This window comes from Chiroxiphia lanceolata, chromosome 7 (genome assembly GCF_009829145.1).
Source record: "Chiroxiphia lanceolata isolate bChiLan1 chromosome 7, bChiLan1.pri, whole genome shotgun sequence".
NCBI lineage: Eukaryota > Metazoa > Chordata > Aves > Passeriformes > Pipridae > Chiroxiphia > Chiroxiphia lanceolata.
The window spans coordinates 17,527,586-17,548,983 of NC_045643.1; the positions used below are offsets into that span (position 1 = coordinate 17,527,586).

The 21,398-nt window shown below is 35.5% G+C and overlaps 1 protein-coding gene across 8 annotated transcripts in view; it reads left to right on the forward strand.

The window, feature by feature from the left end:
* ATF2 (activating transcription factor 2) overlaps positions 1-20,706 on the forward strand; it is a 46,077-nt gene extending 25,371 nt beyond the window's left edge. For 7 of the 8 annotated variants that reach the window (XM_032692915.1, XM_032692919.1, XM_032692923.1 and 4 more), the window contains 4 exons: positions 3,348-3,497; positions 5,345-5,551; positions 11,320-11,425; positions 18,040-20,706. In XM_032692915.1, the coding sequence (XP_032548806.1) occupies positions 3,348-3,497; positions 5,345-5,551; positions 11,320-11,425; positions 18,040-18,266 (690 nt within the window). In that variant the 3' untranslated portion in view covers positions 18,267-20,706. Of the gene's footprint in view, positions 1-3,347; positions 3,498-5,344; positions 5,552-11,319; positions 11,434-18,039 lie in introns of those variants that run through there. The other variant, XM_032692921.1, reaches the window with a different exon arrangement.
* The last annotated feature ends 692 nt before the right edge of the window (positions 20,707-21,398 follow it).

Consider the following 21,398-nt stretch of genomic DNA (forward strand, 5'->3'; position numbering starts at 1 on the left):
TTTTTTTCTGAAATAGTCCTTTCTCTGGTTACTATTTAAGTTGCTTGACACTAAATGGTCATGTGAATTCCATAGAGGGACAGTTGCATTTGGGAACAGGTTCACTGAGTGAAATAGCAGATAGAAAAATATATGTCAGCTGCAAGGACTGATGACTGAGAGGAAAAAAAAGTCATTAAAAATCATGAAACGATGACAGACAGAAATTTAAAAATTGGCTATGCAGTGAGCCAAATCCTTAGATTGGTGACATTATTGCAAGAGGCTCTTGACTGAAACAGCTGACATTTAGTAGAAGAGTGCATTAAGCATAATCTTAGTGTCTGCTTCACCACAGAAACATGTACACAATGCTGTATGTGTTTCAGTGCTGTGGAAGAATTACATGAAATTAGATTGCGTTTTAATTTTATTACCCGAGTACTGAAGTTACTGTAGTGAATATAGCTGGTCCAGTCACACCTGTGAAAGACACTGTTAACTATAGTTTTGAATGTTCTTGGATCCTCTTTCTCCTACTAGTTGTAGAACTGAAGTGAAAAATGACTAGAGATTTTATTCAGACACAAGCTGTCTTTTACTGCTATTCTTTTGAAAATACCCTTCCATCTTGTACTGAGAATGACATTCAATAGAAGTGAAAATGAGTTTCAGATTTCTGTGGCACACTTAATATAAATTGTCAGTTTTTCTGACATGACTCCATGTTTGTTATGCTAAAGAAACTAACTTTCACATACTTAAGTAAAATCAAATGTATAAGTCAGTTTTATGGTATTTTAGAGAGGCTTAAAGTAGATGCAATAGCTGCCTTTAAAAAAACAAAACCAACAAAACAAAAAAACTTTGTCACTAAGATAAGGATGCATGATTCTAAATGTTGTAGAATTGATTCTGATCTTGTGAGAAGACCCGTAATTGTATGCTTTTGGTGTATGAAACACGAGCCTTGAGTTGCAGCTGTAAAACATTCTTTTTTGAGTGTACAGCTTGTGAATGCAGACCTAATGTTCAGACCCTTCTGCGTGTATTGCAGAAGTTTCTGAAGAACTTAAAAGTTGCTTTAACACTGAATGTTTTCCTCAGTCTCCTTCTTTGCATATAAAACCTTTTGTCACAATCTGAGAAATACCTTGTGCTCAGTGGGCAACCAGTAGACTTTCCGCAGGAGGTTTCTACTCAGAAGTGACAGAGGGCAGCTTGGCAAATGTTCAGAAACCAACATTAACTTGCTGGAGCCCGGCATGGGACCTTGTGTTCAGCAGAATTCTTCTGACCTGTCTCTCTGCATGCCGAGCTAATCAGCAAACACCTAATGAGCCTACTCTAAAGAAACAGACCCTCTCACAACCTACTTCATTTTCATATGTTCTCTGGGGGTGGAGAGACAAGACTTCATAAGGACTGATGATGCTGCAAAGACCACAATAATGATAATTAACTTGCTGAATTTAGAAGATTATGCTGTTAATTAGTTGCAAAATAAAGATAAGTAATAGAGCAGCAGATGGTAGGATAACACCCAGGAGAAGGAGGGTTATTACTCTGATGAGCTTTTGTGGCAGATATGAAATATGGATCTGAGTTTTTCACAAATTGTTTCTGGAGTATATTATCTTGTTTCTGTGAGCTCTTGATAGAATGATCTGGTCCTACCAAATTTTGACAGATGTGGTGAGGATTTGTTTTCAAGGATATACATGAACAATAAAATCTTCCTATCAAGACTTCAAAAGCTATTAAGCTATCTGAAAATACCAGTTTTAGTTTGCCTATAACCAAATAATACCAAAAAACCTTGGTTGTCATCAGGTTTCCCCACTCCCTCCAAAATCTTGCTGCGCAAACCCAATACAAGTAATTTTTGAAACAGTAACTTTGAAAAATCTCCTAATATGAGGGCTTGCAATAAAAGAGAGCATACCCTTTAAAACCTCAAAAGTTAAAGTAGACACATTGTAACTGATTTGTTACAACTGATTCCTACTGTCACTACTCTCTTGATGATGACTGATGAAAGTTTGTCACGTCCTAACAGTAAGTTATAATACAAGAAATACCTCTAGAGTAATTTAGGTCATAAATGAAAACGTGTTGGGAAAAATCGTATGTTAATAACTTTTAGAAAGAATATTGTCATATTATTGTTAAAAACTTGCTACTTCCTTCTAAAAATATTATTTACAAACTGACTTGGAAATGATATGTTTCCCTGGTAGTTCTGGTGGCTGCATAGAAAAATTTACCATTTAGAAACCAGGATTAGTTGAAGGAGGGGGAGGAATCAACTTTGCAGTTGTTGCAGGAAGATCATAGGGTTTGGTTTTAGCAATTTTATTAGACAGTTAGAAAACACTTAGGCCTTGCTGGAGACAGGAACTTAAACTTTTTTGTTAGCTTGTTTTCCAAGAAGAATTAGGAAGGTACAAATTAATTCTTGAGTGTTAAATACCTACAGGCTTTCAGAGTGCTGTACGTATACTAAAAAGTATGAACACGTTATCGTGAAAGTTTTTGTAGCCCTGCCCTAGTGCTTGCAGCTATCCTAAATTTTTGTTGTTAACGCTGAGCTCTGGGGAAATTGCAGTAAATTTGGTTTGTGTACTTTTCTGAAACTGCCTTCTTCATTCTGGGAAACTTTCTGTTTTTCGTAGTGGCTGTGTACAATAAAGGAAGAACATCAAAACCTTTTAGCAGTTTTTTACTGTAAAATAGCATGCCATAAGAGTTACCTTGCATATTTCTACATAAATAGTTTTTACATATAACCTGCACAAGTATTTTGTGCATTTTTAAGATGTTTCAGCAAACATCTTGGCTTTCATCTAATTACCATAGGAAGGATTTCAGAGGTGAGTATTTGTAAAGACCATGAAAAAGTGGAGGCATAACGAGCTATTTTAAATGGATAGAGAATACCAGAATTTCTAAAATGGAAAGATGTTTACATTCTGTTTTTTACTTATTTTCCTTCATGTGTGGTGGTTACACGTGGTAGCACACCTTTGTGTGCTATCAGTCTCAGCAAGTGTTTGTTCCTGGCCTTCCAGAAATCTGCTTTTGGGCACAGTTCATCAAGAAGGAGGCTTTATCTTTACTTCTCCTTACAGCTTACAATCCCTTTCTTTCTGGGATCCTATGTAAGCCTTATTGCTATTGTCATGCTTGCCAAAAATTGTTACCTATTAGTAGGTATATGCCTAGATCACTGTTGAAAGAAACAACTGTCTAAGAGGTGGAACTCCTGTTTCCAAAATGGAAGTAACTACTAGTATAAATAATTATTTGCTTAAGTTAGCATGATAGAATATTTCTTTTTTTTCCCCTTCTTTTTTTTCTGCTTTCAGAGATTGAAAGCAGCCTTGACCCAGCAGCACCCTCAGGTAACAAATGGAGATACTGCCAAGGGACATCCAAGTGGGTTGGTTAGGACTCAGTCAGAGGAACCACGACCACAGTCACTACAACAGCCTGCAACTTCAACAACTGAAACACCGGTATGACAACAGAGTGGACATGTACTTCTTACACCCTTTCTTTATTTTGCAAATAAATATATTTTTTCTTTACTCTTGATTTGTGAAATAGATGTTAATGTACTCCTCTTGGAGTCAGTAGTTCTGTAGCAGTAAAGTGTTTATAGTTCTTACATGTTCTTAATGCTTCTAAAATCTGTTATCCAAGACGATCATTTCAAAATAAATATTACCCATCTTCTTAAATTTAGGACTAAGTCCTGCTTTATGGAGTTCATTAACAGGAGATTCTGTGGTAGCTGAAATTTGTACAGCTGGTCAATATATATACTGGGGGAAAAAAAAAGTGGTTTTATTTTGTATTTCTGTTGCATACGTTGTATGTTTAAATGCTCTTAGAAATTTTTTAATTCCATCAGGTATCATGCTTTGTTAATTTATTTGAAAGATCCTTTCTGGGCTGGCACATGAAGAGTTTTGGCTCTATGGTTAAGTGTACTGTGTCATCTCAGGTTCTGAAAGGGGGGCTCTGATTTTAGGTATGGTGTGCTGTGCTTTTGGGATGTTAGATGAGAACAGGGGAGTAAAAGGCAAGACCTCTGAGTCAGACTGGAAGTGGGAGTGCTGCTGGAGGAAAGACAGACTTCCCTGGGTGAATCCTGGAGGATTGCAGCTGTTCTGTGTCTAAAAAAACCAGTTGAAATGTGTTTTCAAAATGCTTTAAAAAATCTCTAAGAATTATTTTCAGAATTTGTAGCATAATACTGATTTTATAAAAGTCACACACCGGATCCAGAACCAGAAGGACCTGTATCTGCAGTGAAAGCCTCACATTCTTAGACTGGCCAGTAAAGTCAGATAATGTATCAAAAGAAATATATTTGGAACAAAAGAAGGAAAAGGGTGACCCATCATAAAATGATCTCCTTTTTATTGTTGCTGTTCCCCATACTTCTTTCAGTTTTTAAAAGAATATTTTTGTAATATCACATAGCAGAATTTTCAAGGTGGAAATCTTGCTGTTTGATTATTTTATGGTTATTTCACAATTAGTATTAATAAAAAATTGCAAGTGTTTCATTCTTAAAAGGCAGATTTGAGTTCCCAGATTTTTTTTATTATTAGCTGTCTAGAATTTATGCCAAATTGATATGCCAACTGATACATATTTGGGGGTTTTAGTTTAAAAAGAAAAACTTTCTTGCTGCGCTAGACTGAACGTGCAGGTGCACCTGTGAATATGTCATGTAGACAGTTATGTTCTGTCTATGTTATCCCATTAAGGGATTTTAAAATCCATTATATTCTTATCATGTTTTGTTGAATCTTTGTTTAGGTTCTGTATACAGCTGTGAAATGAGCATAATGTATAATTTAAAGTATTGAAATTTTTTGATCCTGTCATAATATGTGGGTGGATTAAGGGAAATTGGTATTCAGTGGTGGGGAACACATCAACAAGTAGGAAATTGCTATCTGGAGGTTCAGGGATCAGTGAGTCTCAGCACTGGCAGCATTTGTCAAACAGCTTCTGTGTGGTGGGCTTAAGCAATTGAGTTGTGACGAGGTTTGTGGGAAGAGTATTTTGGAAGAGTCAAAAATAGAAAATGTATCTCCTACTCAATGTAATTTGAAAGCTATTTTGGGTGTAATATGTTAATGTAAGATGATCAGGAGTGTAAATACGGTAGAAGTTTTACAACCCTAGCTGTAGAGTTAAATGGACATAACTTTCCACAGAAGAAATGTATTTAGAAATGTGCTGAATGCTTTTCTCAAGATGTGATGACTATTTATACCAGTGCTGTAGGTTAAGTCATGAGAGGCATTATACTGATAACTTAATTAATACTTTCTACTGTTTTCAGGCATCACCGGCTCAGCCTACGCCACAAACACCAAATACAGGTGGTCGGCGAAGAAGAGCTGCCAATGAAGACCCTGATGAGAAAAGGAGAAAGTTTCTGGAGAGAAACCGGGCTGCTGCTTCCAGGTGCCGACAGAAACGGAAAGTCTGGGTGCAGTCATTGGAGAAAAAAGCCGAGGACCTGAGCTCACTAAATGGCCAGTTACAGGTATACTTTTTATTTCAAGTCAAAATGAGTTAAGTTTTTCCATTCTTAGACAGTGATTCTCAATGGAATTTAAAACTTTGCATGAAATCTGAAATAGAAATGATTTTGTAACTGATGGCTCAGATCAGACTTGAAAATTCAGCACTAATTGCATATAGCAGTAAAATTAGAGTATAAGAGCATACTCCTATTTCACAACGTGTGAACTTTAGGATCATATCTTTTAATCCTGTGTTCCATTTTAAATAACTTTCAGACTATGATACTAAACAAAGATGACAAGATGTGTTGGAGTAAAGGCTTATTAGCAATGTAATAGTCTTACTTGAACACATCTTGCTCTTAATAATTTGTTTCACAACCTGAGTTACTTAAATAAGTTTTGAGTTTATTTCTTGTGGTTCTTTTAAACTTCACTTTTTTTCCTTTAAAGTGAATGTAGTGCTCGTGAAAGGTGCCAGATTGACATCACTGGAAACTGAAGGCCTCTTTTGTCCACAGAACAGGTACAACACAGGCAGTGGCAGTGCAGATTTCACCACGCTGCCCTCCCAGTGTGCATAAATCCTATAGAGATGGAAGTATGCTGTAAGAGGATAGGCTAGTGTATGCTGCTGCTCATTTTTCCACCTCATCATCTGAGGTTGTCAATCTCGGAAGGTTGTCACGTGGGCACACTTTTTCCCCTAGAGAACAATCCATGACCCTTTTATTTAAACTAGTCTTAAATGTTAAAGCATACTTTCCTAATGTTTTCCAGCAGCACAGAAGAATTGGCACAAAGTATTGTTTTCAAAATAAAAAGTCTAAAAGCTTCATTTTGAAATTTCCTGAAAGGAAAAATTATGTCATTTCCTAAATGAAGCATTCATTTAGAAAATGTAGTGAAATGTATTTTCATATGTTAAACTTTCACTTCCTTTTCTTCATCCGAGTCAAATTCACTCAGTCCACTGAGTCAAATTCACATCTCTTTCCTATAGGAGCTTCTCTTACATGCTGTTTGGTAAAGAAAACATCATAGTTTTACTAACAAGAAAGTAGGGAATGTTGAGATTACTTTTTATCATGTAATCAAAATTACAGTGTATGAGTCATCTTCATGTCTTTAAAAATACTCAGCATCCCAGACCCTAAAATGTAAAAAAATTCCTGCCTAAGCACACAGCATGAAATGGTTTCCTGTGTTCCAAGAATCATGACACTGCACCAGCATTAGTTAAATTTCTTGCAAATATATATTCTCATATCTGTTCACAGTTTTTAGACGTGTTCATTTAATGCAGTCACAATTCTGAATTAAGTCCAATAATTACAAAATTATACATAGCACTGTAGTTTAAATAATCTAAGAAACAAGTGAAGGAGAATGGAAAAAAAATGGCCATAGTTCAGTTTTTTAGTGAAAGTAATATTTTGTATCACATGAACTTATCACTTATATGTACCAGTTTTTATAACAAAAAAAACCAAAAGGTTTCCAAGAGTTAACTCAGTAATAGTGAATTCAAGGAAGGTTTTCTTATGATCTAACCAAAGCAAAACTGTTAACTGTAAAGAACAGAATGACTTGTAAAGAAAATTGAATGTCAGAGAAATAATTAAATTGTACTTTATGTGAAAACATTAATCAATCCTGTATTTCCATAATAATTCTTCACTTGACAGGCTAACACAGATGATCAGCACAGTGGGCAGTTATGACCCATGATTACTTACTTTATATTTAATAGAAAATTTAATAAGTTTGGAATTTTGCCTTAGTGCAGTTTTATAGACTGAGTGTTTGGGTTAGTAGTTCATATTTTGTTTAATATCTAAGTGGCCTGCTTAGCTGAATTTACCGAGATGTCACATTTCCAAAAGCAGGTTCCTACGAAAATGACTGCACTGCATTGCTTCATGTAACAATTCTGACTCCTTTCAACACAGTAGCTTTCTTGTAATGTCTGTGTTAAAGCTTCTGATGTCAATGGGAAGGTTTTTAAGGCTGAAAGGCTTGCTAACAGTACATATGGATTTTGAAGAGGTTTACTTAGTTGACGTATGTATTTTGTTCTGTAGATTAACTTCTGCCAAGTTCTTTTAAATGTTTGAAGGTAATTTCCTTTTTAAGCAGTATTTTTCAAATTTTTGCTTAAGGGAAAATTTCCATCTGTTACATCACGCTAGTAACATACATAGGTTAGGCAGGCTGGTTTTATTTTAGGCTCTGCTATGTAAATATTTTTCATGCTTCCAACCATTTAAAGTTTATTTACTATTGATTTTTGTAGACTGGGTGTTCTACTAATGTGTTGACTGGTTTATTAATCTTAAATTTTGTTCATCACCTTGTTTAGCTTGTATGCCTTGCACAGTCCTGCAGGGTACAGGGTGCTGTATAATGTATTAAGAAGGTATTGATGGTGTGTCCACAGTGACCACTCAGCGGTATTGCAGGATCAGATGCCAAAGTGCATTATATGGACTGTATTTGGTCCCTGTTGCTTTAATAGTCTTAGAGGACAAAGTATTAGAAGAAGAATAGGCTGTCTTCCTCACAGCGTTACTGTGGGTTCTCAATGAGCAGCAATCAAGTGATGGTTTGTACTGATGCTGCAGAAGCTGCTTTAGGAAGGCTGAATTGTGAAAGTATGCCCGTGAGTAAAGATCCTTTCCCATATAGGAAGTTGTTCAAAAAGAAGCAGCAAGAGCGTTGTTTAACTCAGCCACAGACAATCCCCTATCCCCAGAAGTCACATCTACCTGTCTCTGATAATAATTCTGGTAAATATATATCACAAATACTGTCCCACACCTTGCTGAGTAAGGGTTAATCCAGTTCCAGCATTACATATGCATTTTGGATGCAAGGAGAAAGAGGCAGATACGGAAGAACGTGTTGTACACTGTGTGGTATATCTTCATAAGAATACAAAAGGGAGAGCATCTTTTGAATGATGGAGTGCAGGTAAAAGTCAATATGCTTTCCTCCAGAAACCTGCTTTTTAATGTTAGCACATTTTGAAACGTGGGAACGTACAAATTCTTCTAGACAGCGTGTGAGGTATATTTCATGCTTATTTAAAGAAATGTTGATGCCTACACTTGACTCAAAGACTCATTAATGAGGACGACCTTTCCAGTACGAAAACTTGAAATAATCTTTCTTCATGCCAACTGTTAAAGTGTTTATTCCACATGTTGCTTGTTAGCCTGTTTTCAACAGGTTAACCACATGTTAAATGACCACCACACGTTAACGTTAATGTGTTTTGAACAAGATGAAAAAGACTTACCATTGTCACATACAAGATACGTTACTACAATGTGTAGAGGAATTGGTTTCAACAGCCCCTCTTCACCAGTTAGAAGTGATAATATATAAATGGCAACCATAGATTGCCTTTCTGTGACATTCCATGTCCCACGTGTCTAGCAGACATAACTCAGTTCTAGTTTAGGAGTGATTTGTGCATTGCATATAGCATTCTTGGCACAAGTGTTCATATTATGGAATACACAGCTAGCATTGTTATTGAGATTACCTCAACCCTTTTTTTATATGGGAATGCTGTTCCATTTTTTCAAGTCTACTTTAATGCAAGATAATATATTTGCTTTTTGTATTTTTGCTAGGAACATTCTTAATATTTTTAATGCAGCTGACATTAATCTATAAACTTGTAAAAATTTTTCATAAACATTTGTCATGGTTTGAGAGGGGGGGAAAACTGTTTCCCCACCACCACAACATTATTTTATTTACACAGATAAACTGCAACTTCATACTTAAATGTCCTTTTTCTGTATAAAATTCCTCCTTAAAATGTGGGAGACAAGATAGAAAATTTCTGGAAACTTTTTCCTGATTTGATCACTTCTTTTGCCAAGGTTCCTTTGAACTAAACAGAAGTATATTTCATAGTCTTGGATGTTGTTACTTCTGTAGATTATCAAGCAGTTGTCTCTAAACTACATCAATATGGGCTTTTTCTTCCCCCCAGCTATGTCAGTTCTGTGCAGCTCCCTGCTTTGCGTCCAGATTTGTGTCTCCTCAGTAAGTAACATGGTGAACTAAGGGGAGACTGAGAGCTGGAGGCCCTCGTAGTGTGCTTTCTTAACAGCCTAAGGTTTCAGGACGTGTAACGCCAGCTGGCAGAGAATTTATGAGGCTTTTGTTTGGGTTTCTTTAGTTGCAACCTTTTTTGTTTGCAGTCACATTTTTCTTTTGTTAAAAATGTTTGTGAAGTCAGATTTTTGGCATCTCTCAGCTTTTGCTTTTAATATAAAGTTTCTAAAAGAGATATTTTACACAGTGAAATGACTGAATAGAAAAGGAGTCCTTAACAGTTTAACAGGATTTTGTAAGGATAAAGGCTTGAAATTTGTTGTCTTCTAAATGGAGCGAGAGAATACAAAGAAGAGCTTTTAACAATCTGGTATTTTAGTTACTTAGCATAATTAAACCTAGTAAGTTCTGTTCTGAAAAAACTGTTTTTCTTTGGAATTGTTTTACTTGTAATTCATCTCATTTCTGACTGCATTGCCTTATTTCTAGCTTACAAGTAAATAAGTTGACTTTCTTGTGGTTTATTTTTCCAGATAATTTTAGTTGCAATCCAATTTTCCTGTGTTTGCTTTTATTTTAACTTGCTCCTAAATGCATAAACATAAGCTTTTACCAAACAATTATGTCACGTGTGTGATATATTATGCTAATGTGCAAAGGTTCTTATACTTAAAGTAACTTCAAGTGTCAGTGGAAAGGATTTATATTTAAAATACAGTAACCCATGAAAAATACATATTGTGTCAAGATATGGGGATCACAAAGCATTACAGATAACTTGATTAATAATATTTTTCTACTATTTAAAGTGAAAATGGTTCTATCAAAATGCCATACCATTCCTAATTTAGATTGTCACATGTAATGCAGTTATGTAGCACTTCTCATCTACAGACACCAAACTGCTTTACAGGGAAGGTAAGTGTTGCTGTCTTCCGTTTTACAAATGGGGAAAGTGAAGCACAAAGCAGTAAAATGACCTTGCTCAAGGTCACCCAGTAGTGGAAAGGCACAGTCTGGAGACGAACCCAGTCACTAGATTTTGCAGGTGCTGTCTCCTAGGTCACACTACACTTTAGTGGCATAAGCAGACATCTCAGGATTTTGTCATTATTATCAGTGATTCCTTCTTACAACACGTTTATGTATGGCTGCCAAAGGAAAAAATGGGTCTGGAGATCAGCAAATATTTGCTAAATTATTTTCCATTACATGAGATTTTCTTTTTTGAAGTCCAAGTATAATAGTCACTAAAAAATTATTCTGCATTGGCTTTTTGGATTTTATTTTATATTTTTTTCCCTTTTCTTAATGTTGGCTGTGGCATCTGTTAAGATGTGTGTAGCTAAATGTAGGTTTACTCTGATTAGAATTCATCACAAAACCTTCCAGAAGAGCCTCTCAGTAGCTGGATCATGTGAATGAGACTATATGTAAACTCTACATCTGCAAACTGAAAAACATATGTTGTATTTTTTTTTTAAAAAGCATTTCCTAGTTATAGAAAATAATAAAGTTAGCAAAGTTTCAGCTAATATTTACATTTTCTGAGATAAAAGAAATGCATACGTTTTTGTAGTATATGCCAAATGGAAACTTCTTGTATTTTAGCTACCCCTAAATGAACAACTGAAAATCCTATAAAACTTAATGCTTACCTTCAAAACGTGTGTAGTTTGAGCCTGGTAAAGTATATAACTTTCTTCTCCTTTAGAACGAAGTCACCCTGCTGAGAAATGAAGTGGCACAGCTGAAACAGCTTCTTCTGGCTCATAAAGATTGCCCTGTAACTGCCATGCAGAAGAAATCTGGCTATCATAGTGAGTAATGTTCCATTACCTATAGCCTGAGGCTGCATCAATGAAATACTGCCAAAGTGAACTGAATGAGCATTAAAATTGAGAAGTGCAGTTCTAATATTACATATATTACATTAAAGATTTTTTTTTTTAATCTCAAAGGTTATTGGAAGACAGGAATTAATATGTGGTATTTAGAAATGTATTTTTAAGTCGAAAGTGAATTGTTGCATAATGTTGAAGGTTTTATGTTGGCTTAATAAATGCATATGATAATTAGCATTTAAGGACTATTGGTTACTACACCTGCTTTGGAAAATATAATTAAAGTATTAAGAGCACATGATAAACCATTTTTTATACATTATCTTAGCTTAGTACAGTGAAAGGTCCTTGTGGGTTTTTTTCCTTCATCATAATGAGATTTCAGTAGAGGTACTGTAACAGCTGTCCTCATTTACCACAACATCCAGGATCAGTCAAGCCATTAAAATAATCAGATGCAGGTTCATGGCTCCTACTGTACAATGTCTTCTAGATTGTTCTGATTTCCACGTTAAGTGACTGCTGTTCTATAAACAGGGTGTTTTTAAAAGGAGTTCTAATATTGACGGGAATACTGAGACTTTCAATACCAGTTTTTTTCTAATCTATATTTTTACTTTAAATTGTTCTTTTGATTTTTCATCCTTCCAGCATTTTAAAGGTTAATTATGCTTTCCTGACTTGTAACTTCCTTTTTGGCTGTGATACACAGTGCCAGAACCAGCTGCTGCTGCTGTAGAATAAATGGCCAATTTTGTCCATTGTACACAAATTTGTTACAAATAACTGAGCTGGGAATGCATTAGGCAACATTCATAATATATAACCCACAGCTTTCGTTTTTATGATTTAGTGATATTTCAAGATATTTGTAAATGTGAAGATTGTTTCTGCCATATGTAGCCACTTCATTTTAATTTGCCAGTGTCAGTAATTCAGGAGAATAAAGGAACATTTTGTATTGCATGCAAACAGATCCTCAGGTGCTTGCGATAAAACTTAATGGCCACCATCTTTACTTGTAGTCATTGTAAGCAATTTCATCAGAATGGGCAATATTTTTTAATTTAAAAGATTCAGGAGATTTAGCAACTCTGTATTGCCATATATATTTAGAATACTGATTTTGTCAGTTTTGAGCTTATAAATCTTGGTCCTTTGATCTCCAGTCATTTTGACAAGACAGAAAATAGCATCTTGGAGTAAATTGGAACAGTATAGAAATATGTTTGGGATTTATATTAACAATGATTGCTGCAGGGATGAGGCCATTATGGCTCCCGTCTGACAGAACAAGATAATTTCATAGGGAAGCTACTAGGGAGATAGCATTATGCATGCAAGGTTTTTAAAAAAACCAAAACAAAACAAAAAAACCCTGTAGGGTTCTTAAATTTTGATGGGTTTGAGGGTGCATGTTCCTGAATTGTCATGAAAAATATTTAATCGTAAGTCATAAATTGACAAACTGGTTACATGGTAAGGATTTCTTTGTTGAAGAGTTAGCAAATGACCTCTTTAGGAATGCTGGTTTTCTGCCCTCAGAAAAGGACTATAATGCTTCTGATTTACTGAAGAATGCAAAATGAATTAGACCTAAAATACTAATTAGTGGCAAAAGCAAATTTTAGAAAAAAATAATAGTTAGCAAGGAGATTGGAAGCGTAGCTCACTTAGTTTCTTGAAAAGTCTCTTGAAAGTAAAAATTTAACATGAATGATAGTTGTAATGCCATCCCTCTGAAAGGATTTTGTCATGTTATCTCTGTATGAATATTGTTAGGAAGGCATGTTGGCTAAGTGACATACCCACAGTAGAATTTATGAGAGGAAAACATTGTTTCAGTCAATATGTTCATGAAAATGGTGTTCCTGTAAATAAACATATTATATTCATCAAGTAATCGAAGTTGAATTGCTTCAGAAATGTAGTGAGTGGTTTAATAGTCTTGTCTCTGTGGAAGAATTGAAGACCTCAGCTTACAGAACTCCTGCAGTGCTGAGTATTGTGCACTGCTTAAAAAATGATAGTTTAGGCCGTGTTAGCTGTTTTAACAGCTAAGTCCACAATTTTATGGGTTTTCATGTTATTTTTATGCATTTAAATAGGCACAAATAATCTATCACTTTTCAGGGTATTTTTGGCACTTAATTTTGCATACCTTTTAAGATCTTCTCAATTTTCCAGGCAATTTTTTCACAAGCCAAATGAAAAGCATAAAACTGCAGGTACCTCTTTCTTTTAAGATTGTTCTTGGGATCATATTTTCTTTATTTAAAGTCTTGTTCCTGCTTCAAAAGAGGGTGTCATCAGGACAGAGAAACCAGAAAGATCATTATTGCACTTTGAGTTAGTATGGATGAATTTCTGTTGCAATGTTTGAGTTTTCAGCCAGCCTAAACTTTTTTATTTCTCAGTGAAGGATGCTGTTGGTTCTGAATGTATGTTAAGCCGTGGCAGGGAAAGTGCTGTGTATAGAAGAAATCCAGATGCTGTTCATTTATTTTTCATGTTATCTTTTCCATACTAGATAGTTTCTAGAAGTCTTCTGCAATACACTCTATATTTTCTCAGGATTTTTCTGGACTTGTAGTAGGAGAAAGGGGAAAACTTGTGAAAAGAAAATGTATTGTGAAAATCAAAGTTTTGAAAAAAAAGGAAAGTAAAGGGATTTTTAGGTATTTTTTCATATTTTTGACAAGGACATCATAATATTCGAGAGCATTTGTTCTAAACTGAATATAAATGAAGATAAATAGAGGCTGCAGTGTAGGTGATGTTAAATGAGAGGATTTGTGCTCTTTCTGTAGTTAGTTTTAAAGAAATGGTAGAAGGTGACTAACCAGTTTCAGGCCTGGAATGATTTGAACCTCTCAAACCACTACGCTCCTGCAGCCTGTTCTGGATAAATAACAGCTCTTCAGTGACTGCAGGGGACATTCACAAGGGCCAACTCGCTGGAAATGAGCATTACTAGGCTTAAGTCCCTCTATAGGCCTTGAAAGGCCTAATAATAATTACCATGAGGCTTCCTTTCTAGTGATTATCAGGGAACTGAAGGAGTTCAGAATCACATGTTGGTGCTTGTGTACTCACTCTCATTTTGGTTTTGGTGGGTTTTTTTCTTCTGGAGACTGAAATCCTTCTTTGTTTGCTTGCCTGAATGAAAGCTGTTGATAAGCAGAGCTAAGAAGCAAATAGTTTGAGTACTCTAAAAGGGTACTTTTCAGTGCATCCTCAAAAATCTCTGCTTTTTTGTTTTTTAATTCTTTTCTATAGCTCATCTAGTCCACGTTGCATTCAATTTCCAAAATAGCTCTCCTCTCATGACACAGCCTGTCTAGGAACTATCTGGCCTTGAAGAAAGGTCATGTGATGTAGCTCTGTAAATTTTCAACTTTCTAATATACAGCAAACGTTATTTCTGTAGATTAATTTCTAATTTGGACTGTGTATTTTCCTTGATTTGAGGCAAAGCTGGGGGAGCCATGAAAAAAGCTAAAATGCCTTGGCTTTTTTTTTTTTTTTTCATTGTTAGCTATAGTATGATTCTGGTATGTATCAGCTGCACCCTTGAAACCACAGTCCTGTGTCTGGCAATTCTCTGGTCAACTAAGAAAAAAGGAAGAAATCAGAATTTAAGTATGACTTTCCTGTGTTCTTCTAAAAGCCTTTGTTCTTTATTCCCAGTCTTCAGGCTTAAGAAAACAAGTCACCTCTGTAATGAGGTGACTTTTAAGTATCTTCTGTATTCATTGAGTGATTTTCTTGTTTGGTTTTCATTTCTCAAATGGAGTTTTTATTCAGCTTTTGGCCACTATTCCTGTAAAGTTAGGGCTACCTTAGGAAGGACATTAAAGAAAATCCAAATAGCTATTCTTTAGGGTGGCACCTCATTTCTAAATATTGGTTTGTAGTTATTACAAGGGTTTACGCTTCCAGTCCAATTTATTACCATGAACTAGTGTTAGGTCTGGGTCTGCTGTAAGCTCCCCCTCTCTAGCCCCTGGCATCTGAAAATACCTGGAATCACGTATTTTTGTGTCTTCAGCACAGTGTATTTATCTGCTCAATGAAATGAACACGTCTATTGGTGATCATAAGTGTACTCATAACTGTTTCTTCCAGCGCATATAGGGTTTTCCTAAGCCCATCAAAGTGAGAAAATCAAACCTCTCTCATGTTCTTTACCATTGTGATATTATTACAGAAATTTCTTTTGAGTTAAGAACGTACATGTTAAGGGAGACATGACAATGGAAGACCTTCCTTCTGCAGCTGAAAGATCATGATCTATTTTAACTTCCTCTCTTATCTCATGATCTATTTTAACTTCCTCTCTATCTCTTGCTCATAGCATTTAAAACTAACCCTTTTTCTTGGGTATAAGGAGAATTTGGACAACAAGGAAATTGGAGATCAGCACAAGAAGCTTGATAGGAAGATGGAGATTCATAGGAAAATAACAGCAGCTCTGGAGAGGAGGAGCAGGTGTTACAGCAGGGAGACTGTATTTGATACATGTCATCCTACTTGCTGCCATTTCATTCTGTCTGAGGGGAAGAATATGCTACTCGGGGAAGTGACACTAGAGTTTCTATTTTTAACAAAGTTTGCTCCTTGTTTTTACATGAGATCAATGTACGTCTTGATAGAGGTACAGCAAAGATGAAATCCTGTTGAATACTGTTAACTGAATTGACACTTGTTCATGTTCTTTCTGTTCTTGAACGGGCAAACTCTGCTAAGGATCACAAGTGTCTTTCTGAAGTGTCCTAATTTTCTTCTTCTTGCTGTATACAGTTATTATGAAACCTTTGGATATGTGGTAATTGTCAGCAGATCTAGCTCAGTGTCATGTGTTCCTCTCTCCTTTAATAATTGAAAGATCTGTTTTTGAAAAAGTGCAGTATCTGTAAAATAGTTGGCCTTGTGGGCAAGAACATTATAACTTCCGAACAATTATGGCCATGCTCTTGTAGTAGAGTTGTAAGAGAAATTGCCACTTTGATTGTGTAGGCAGTATTTGTTAGAAAGAAATATAGCAGTTTCCTTGCTTACCCATCTTTTTTGACCTTACTATTATTTTCTAGAAGCAGTCAGTAATAGAATTGATTTTAAGCTTTGAAGAGAAGTGTGTTAATAGTATGCATGGGGCTGCTAAAAGATCTTTATATTGGGGTCTTGACTTGCTAATGTAGCAAATTTTCTTACCCATAGCTGATATGTTATATAAACCTAAGTCCAACATGAACTTTATTTCACTATTGTTTGTTGATGCTTAGTGTTCTGTTGCTGCTGTTAGCCTGACTTTCTGTGGAAACAAGGATATGATACAACAGCGTTGCTCGTCTTCTCATGTCATCCTTTCCCATCCTTTCTCTTCCCCTGGGGCACTTCTAAATTCATAGGCCAATCTCAAGCAAATTTGAAAGGGATTGCAAAGACAAGACTGGAGAAAGTCAAGCTTTGTTCCATTGTTTAGTCAAAAGCAATGGTTCATGCCTGCTTCTGGCTCTGTGTATATCACCATAGTCAGTAGTGGTTTAAAAGGCACTTCCAGTATTCCATCTGGGTACTGCTTTTAGCTGGCGTGTAAAACTGGTTTTAAAAATATTTGAAAACATTAGGTAACACAAAGTGGTACAAAAAAGTTACAGTGAAATTCAGCATTCCTATTTCTAATTTTGAGTAAAAAACAGTAAGCTTATTTTCTTTTTTTGTTTTTTTTTAGCCTTCAGCTCAGCTTTTTGCTTGACAGTGTTTGCATAATGCCTTGGCAAACATTTGCAACTCTGGAAAAAAGAATGATTTTAGAATGACTAGGAGGTCTGTGCAAGAAAGACATTTAAAATTATGTTCATTTTGGAAATTCTGATTTTGCACAGTGAAAATTATTTTTTAACCTGCTTACCCTCTGTCATGGGAAAAAATGGTGTAACTCTGTGGCTAATTCACTTCAGTTTTGTGGAGAACACCTGAAATATTCTGAAGATATTTTTAAAACTATTTTTAACAATTTTAAACCCTATTGAGAGGCATTTGTATACTAAAAAAGATATGGAACTTCATTCCTTAGAAGAATGTGAGTTAAAAACTTGTTGAAGTATTGTCCAATTAATATAGTGCTATAAATAGTATTTTTTCAGATATCTTATTCATGATCACGAGTATTCATTACTGAAAGGAGATGCAGTAAATAGCATATATTTAAAATCTAAAGCAAATTCATATAGAAAGAAGAGGTCTGGTAGCGTTTTTAGTCTGTGAATATTGCTTATTGATGTGAACATGCATCATTAGAATTAGGCATGGTACCCACCAGCTGATTAACTAGGAAGAAATCAGACCATTTTAATCATGGCTTTGAAGATGTGAAAATCAGTTCTGGTTTCCTGAATAGTCCATTCTGCAGTCTGGTTTTTTGCTTACAAAGTAGTATTTCTTTTTTTAAAAAACGAAAATAAGATTGTTTTGCCATTTGTGCTGCGTTACACCATGAATTTTAATCATTTAGGGACTGATTGCTGTTACTGGGATGGGGTGGTGTGCATTCCGGGAGACAAAATCAATTAGTTTTTCTTCTTCAGCTGCAGAGAAAGATGACAGCTCGGAAGACATATCAGTGCCAAGCAGTCCACACACAGAAGCTATTCAGCACAGTTCTGTCAGCACTTCCAACGGCGTAAGCTCCACTTCCAAGGCCGAAGCGGTGGCCACCTCCGTTCTCACCCAGATGGCGGACCAGAGCACGGAGCCCGTGCTTTCCCAGATCGTCATGGCGCCTCCCTCCCAGTCGCAGCCTTCAGGAAGTTGATTAAAAACTTGCGTTGCATCAGTTTCTTAGATACACACCTGTGACTTTAAAGGGAAACCAACAAAAGACCAGTCTCCATCTAGGAGAAATTGTAGCTTAAAATTACTCGTTTTTAAAAATCCAACTTAAATTTGGCTTTAACGATTGGCAGGTGGAGATGAGACAGAACAGCAGTTCTAGTCTCTTGGCAAAAGACTTTTTTTTTTTTTAAGTATTAGTTTTACTAGTTATTTTTTGTGCTTAATGTGTAAAGTGTGTGTACAGTACAATGTGGTTTATTTCATTTTTAATTTGGTATTATTTCAACAAACATTGGGGTGAATTACTGAAGGTCATCCCCAAGACTGTGATAGTAATATTATGTGACATTTTTATACCAAAGTTCTGCATAGTCCCTATTGACTTTGTAACGTTAGCAAGGTCATAAAGCACTAGGCAAGAGAAAGACAGTTACAGTAAATTTGCTTTTAGTCTTTTTGCCTTTTTGTTGTTTTGCACATTATGAGAGGAAGAACATTGGGAGAAAAACATTTGGGTTGTTTTATGTATAGCATTTTGGTTGGCTTTTAACTGTTGGGGTTCTTAATTTTAATAGGGCCAGTACAGTATATGAGATACAGTACTCTTATGCACATACCAATCCTAGATGAGGATCATTACTAAATAGATTTGATTTTTTTTTTTTTAAGTTTAAATTGATGTCAGGTGTTTGGTTTTTTCCACTCCAACACTTCCATTCTGGTGGGAGAAGAGCTTTATTTCTCTAGTCAGAATAGATATCTATAACCACCCCTTGATGCCAGGCTGAAATCAGTAAGCATATTGTAAAATACAGGGTTATCAGATATGGAATACATAGTATTCCAAAGTAGGATGATATTTTGTGGATTTTTGAGTCGCAGACTAAGGAGTTTACTCAAGGTTTTGGATGCCAGAAAAGCCTAAAATCCTTCTTCAGACAACTCGACTTTTTTTTGTCATTGTCTTGTATTTGCAAGCTAACTTGTACTTAATTCTTGTGTAAGCACTGTCATCTTTTAGTAGCAAAAATTTTGATACCTTTCTTGTGGAAAAAAAAATCAGTATCTACCGTATCTTGGAAACAATGTAATTATAATGTGGTGTGTGTGGTGTGTGCGTGAGAATGGTTCAGTAGTTAATGCCAGCAGTCTTTTGCTTGAATGTTTAAAGATGCCTTCAATGTGATGCTGGCTGATAGGTGATTGCAGTTTTAAAATGTTATTTACTGTGCGAACTTGGATAACTAACATTCCATGATGTAGTTTGTTTCTGATGAGATGATTGTAGGTACACTTTTTCTCATTATCCAATCATCTGTAGGATATTGAGTTTTTTAAATGTGCCATTATCTATTTTGATTCTGTACTCATGTCAAAATACAGTTTAATATTTTACAATAGATTAAGTTGTTTTAAAAAAAGTAGATGTGTGCTTTCAGGTCGGAAAACTTTGTATAATAGCAAAAACAGATGCATAGTAGCAACTGGCAGTAAAGCAGGATTCCATTATGTATATAACAAAGATTTAATGCATTTATAATGGGTTGTGTAGTTCATTTGCTCTTCCTTCTCCACACTATACCATGTGTTTTTAAGTGTCAGTGCCATCAAGTTTCTGTTCGGTTCAGTTTTAAGTCTAAAAATGTAATTGATCCACAGGAAAATCATAATTTCTGCAATATATATACAACCATACTATAATGAAAGCTGGACAAAGAAGTATCTAAGTCGTATATGTATCATTGCAGGGCTTTAAGCATGAAAATAATAGGGATTCTAAATATTTTGTATTTTAAATCTAAGAAAGTTGTGTTGAAAACCTCATGTGTTTAAAAGTCTTACTTTCCCAATTTCAACATAAAAAGCTGTAACAGTTATTGAATGTTTCCAGGATGGGGAAATACAATGGAACTCTTGTGAGAACGAAATTAATTGCATAGGCACAAAATGTGAATTCTGCAAGAAAGCTCTACAGTCACTTTTCATTGTAATTTTGGTGGACTAGATAAGGCCTTGTTGATTATACTATAATTTGCTCTCCTAAACACAAAGGCTTTTAAATCATATAAGTGGAGTTTTTTTATAACAAAACTGTTGCGCTTGTAAAATAAGTCTACATAAGTGTATAGGAGATATGTAAACAGTTAATGGATTTAACAGTGGGGCTGGAAAAAGAACCATTAAAATCTGTGTTCAGCAAATAGAGAAAAGGTATTAGCCGTACTACCATGGATTCCGTTTTGAGACGTATGTCACACTACTTCTGTACTTAGCATTTTGGGTCTTTACATTTGACATGTTTCACAAACTGTACTGTTTTCTTTTATGTGCAGTTTGCATGAGTAAATCATCAAAGAGAATAAAATCTATCTTTAAGTTATGTTCCTATTTTAATGAAATTATAATTGTTCTAAAAGGCAGCACTGTCTTCAGACTTATTTCTTCACCCTTGCAATTATCAGCGTTTTTCTGGAAGGCATTACTGTAATGTCAGAGTAATGTTATGTAAACAAGAACATGTACATTTCTATAGAAAATAAGGCAAATTCCACTGCTCTGTAGTTGAGCTCCAGCAGCTTCTGAGGAATAAACCTTGTATCATTAGTTCCAGGAGCCCAGGGTAATCCACAGACAAATGAGTTCATAAACATAGCTTGGTGATCCCAGATGTTGCTCAGCCATTTCTGGTTGCCCTGAGTTCCACAGCAAAAGCACTGTATGTAATCAGAATTTCCAGCTAAGTTTTAGCTATTTTAATCTTATTTCAATGTACATGAAGCCAGAAATAACAGCTATAGTCAGATGAACGGCTGACAACAGTCATGTTGTCAGAGGTTCATAAAAAATCATGCCCTCGCCTGATTTTTAGAATAGTAAAAATGGTTTGGGCTTATTTGTGGGTGTTGGAAACATACATGGAGAGGCATGTTTTGTTATCATTTGAAAAGCTCTTGACAGAACCCCACTATAGAGGCTTTGGAGGAAACAAAAGGGTAAAGCTGTTACGTGTTTCCAGTTGTTGCCTTTACTGCCTTTGTATGGACCAAAGGAAATGAAGTTAAGCTGCTCACAACTTTGAGCCCAATATGAGAATAATGCCCGAGGCCTCCAT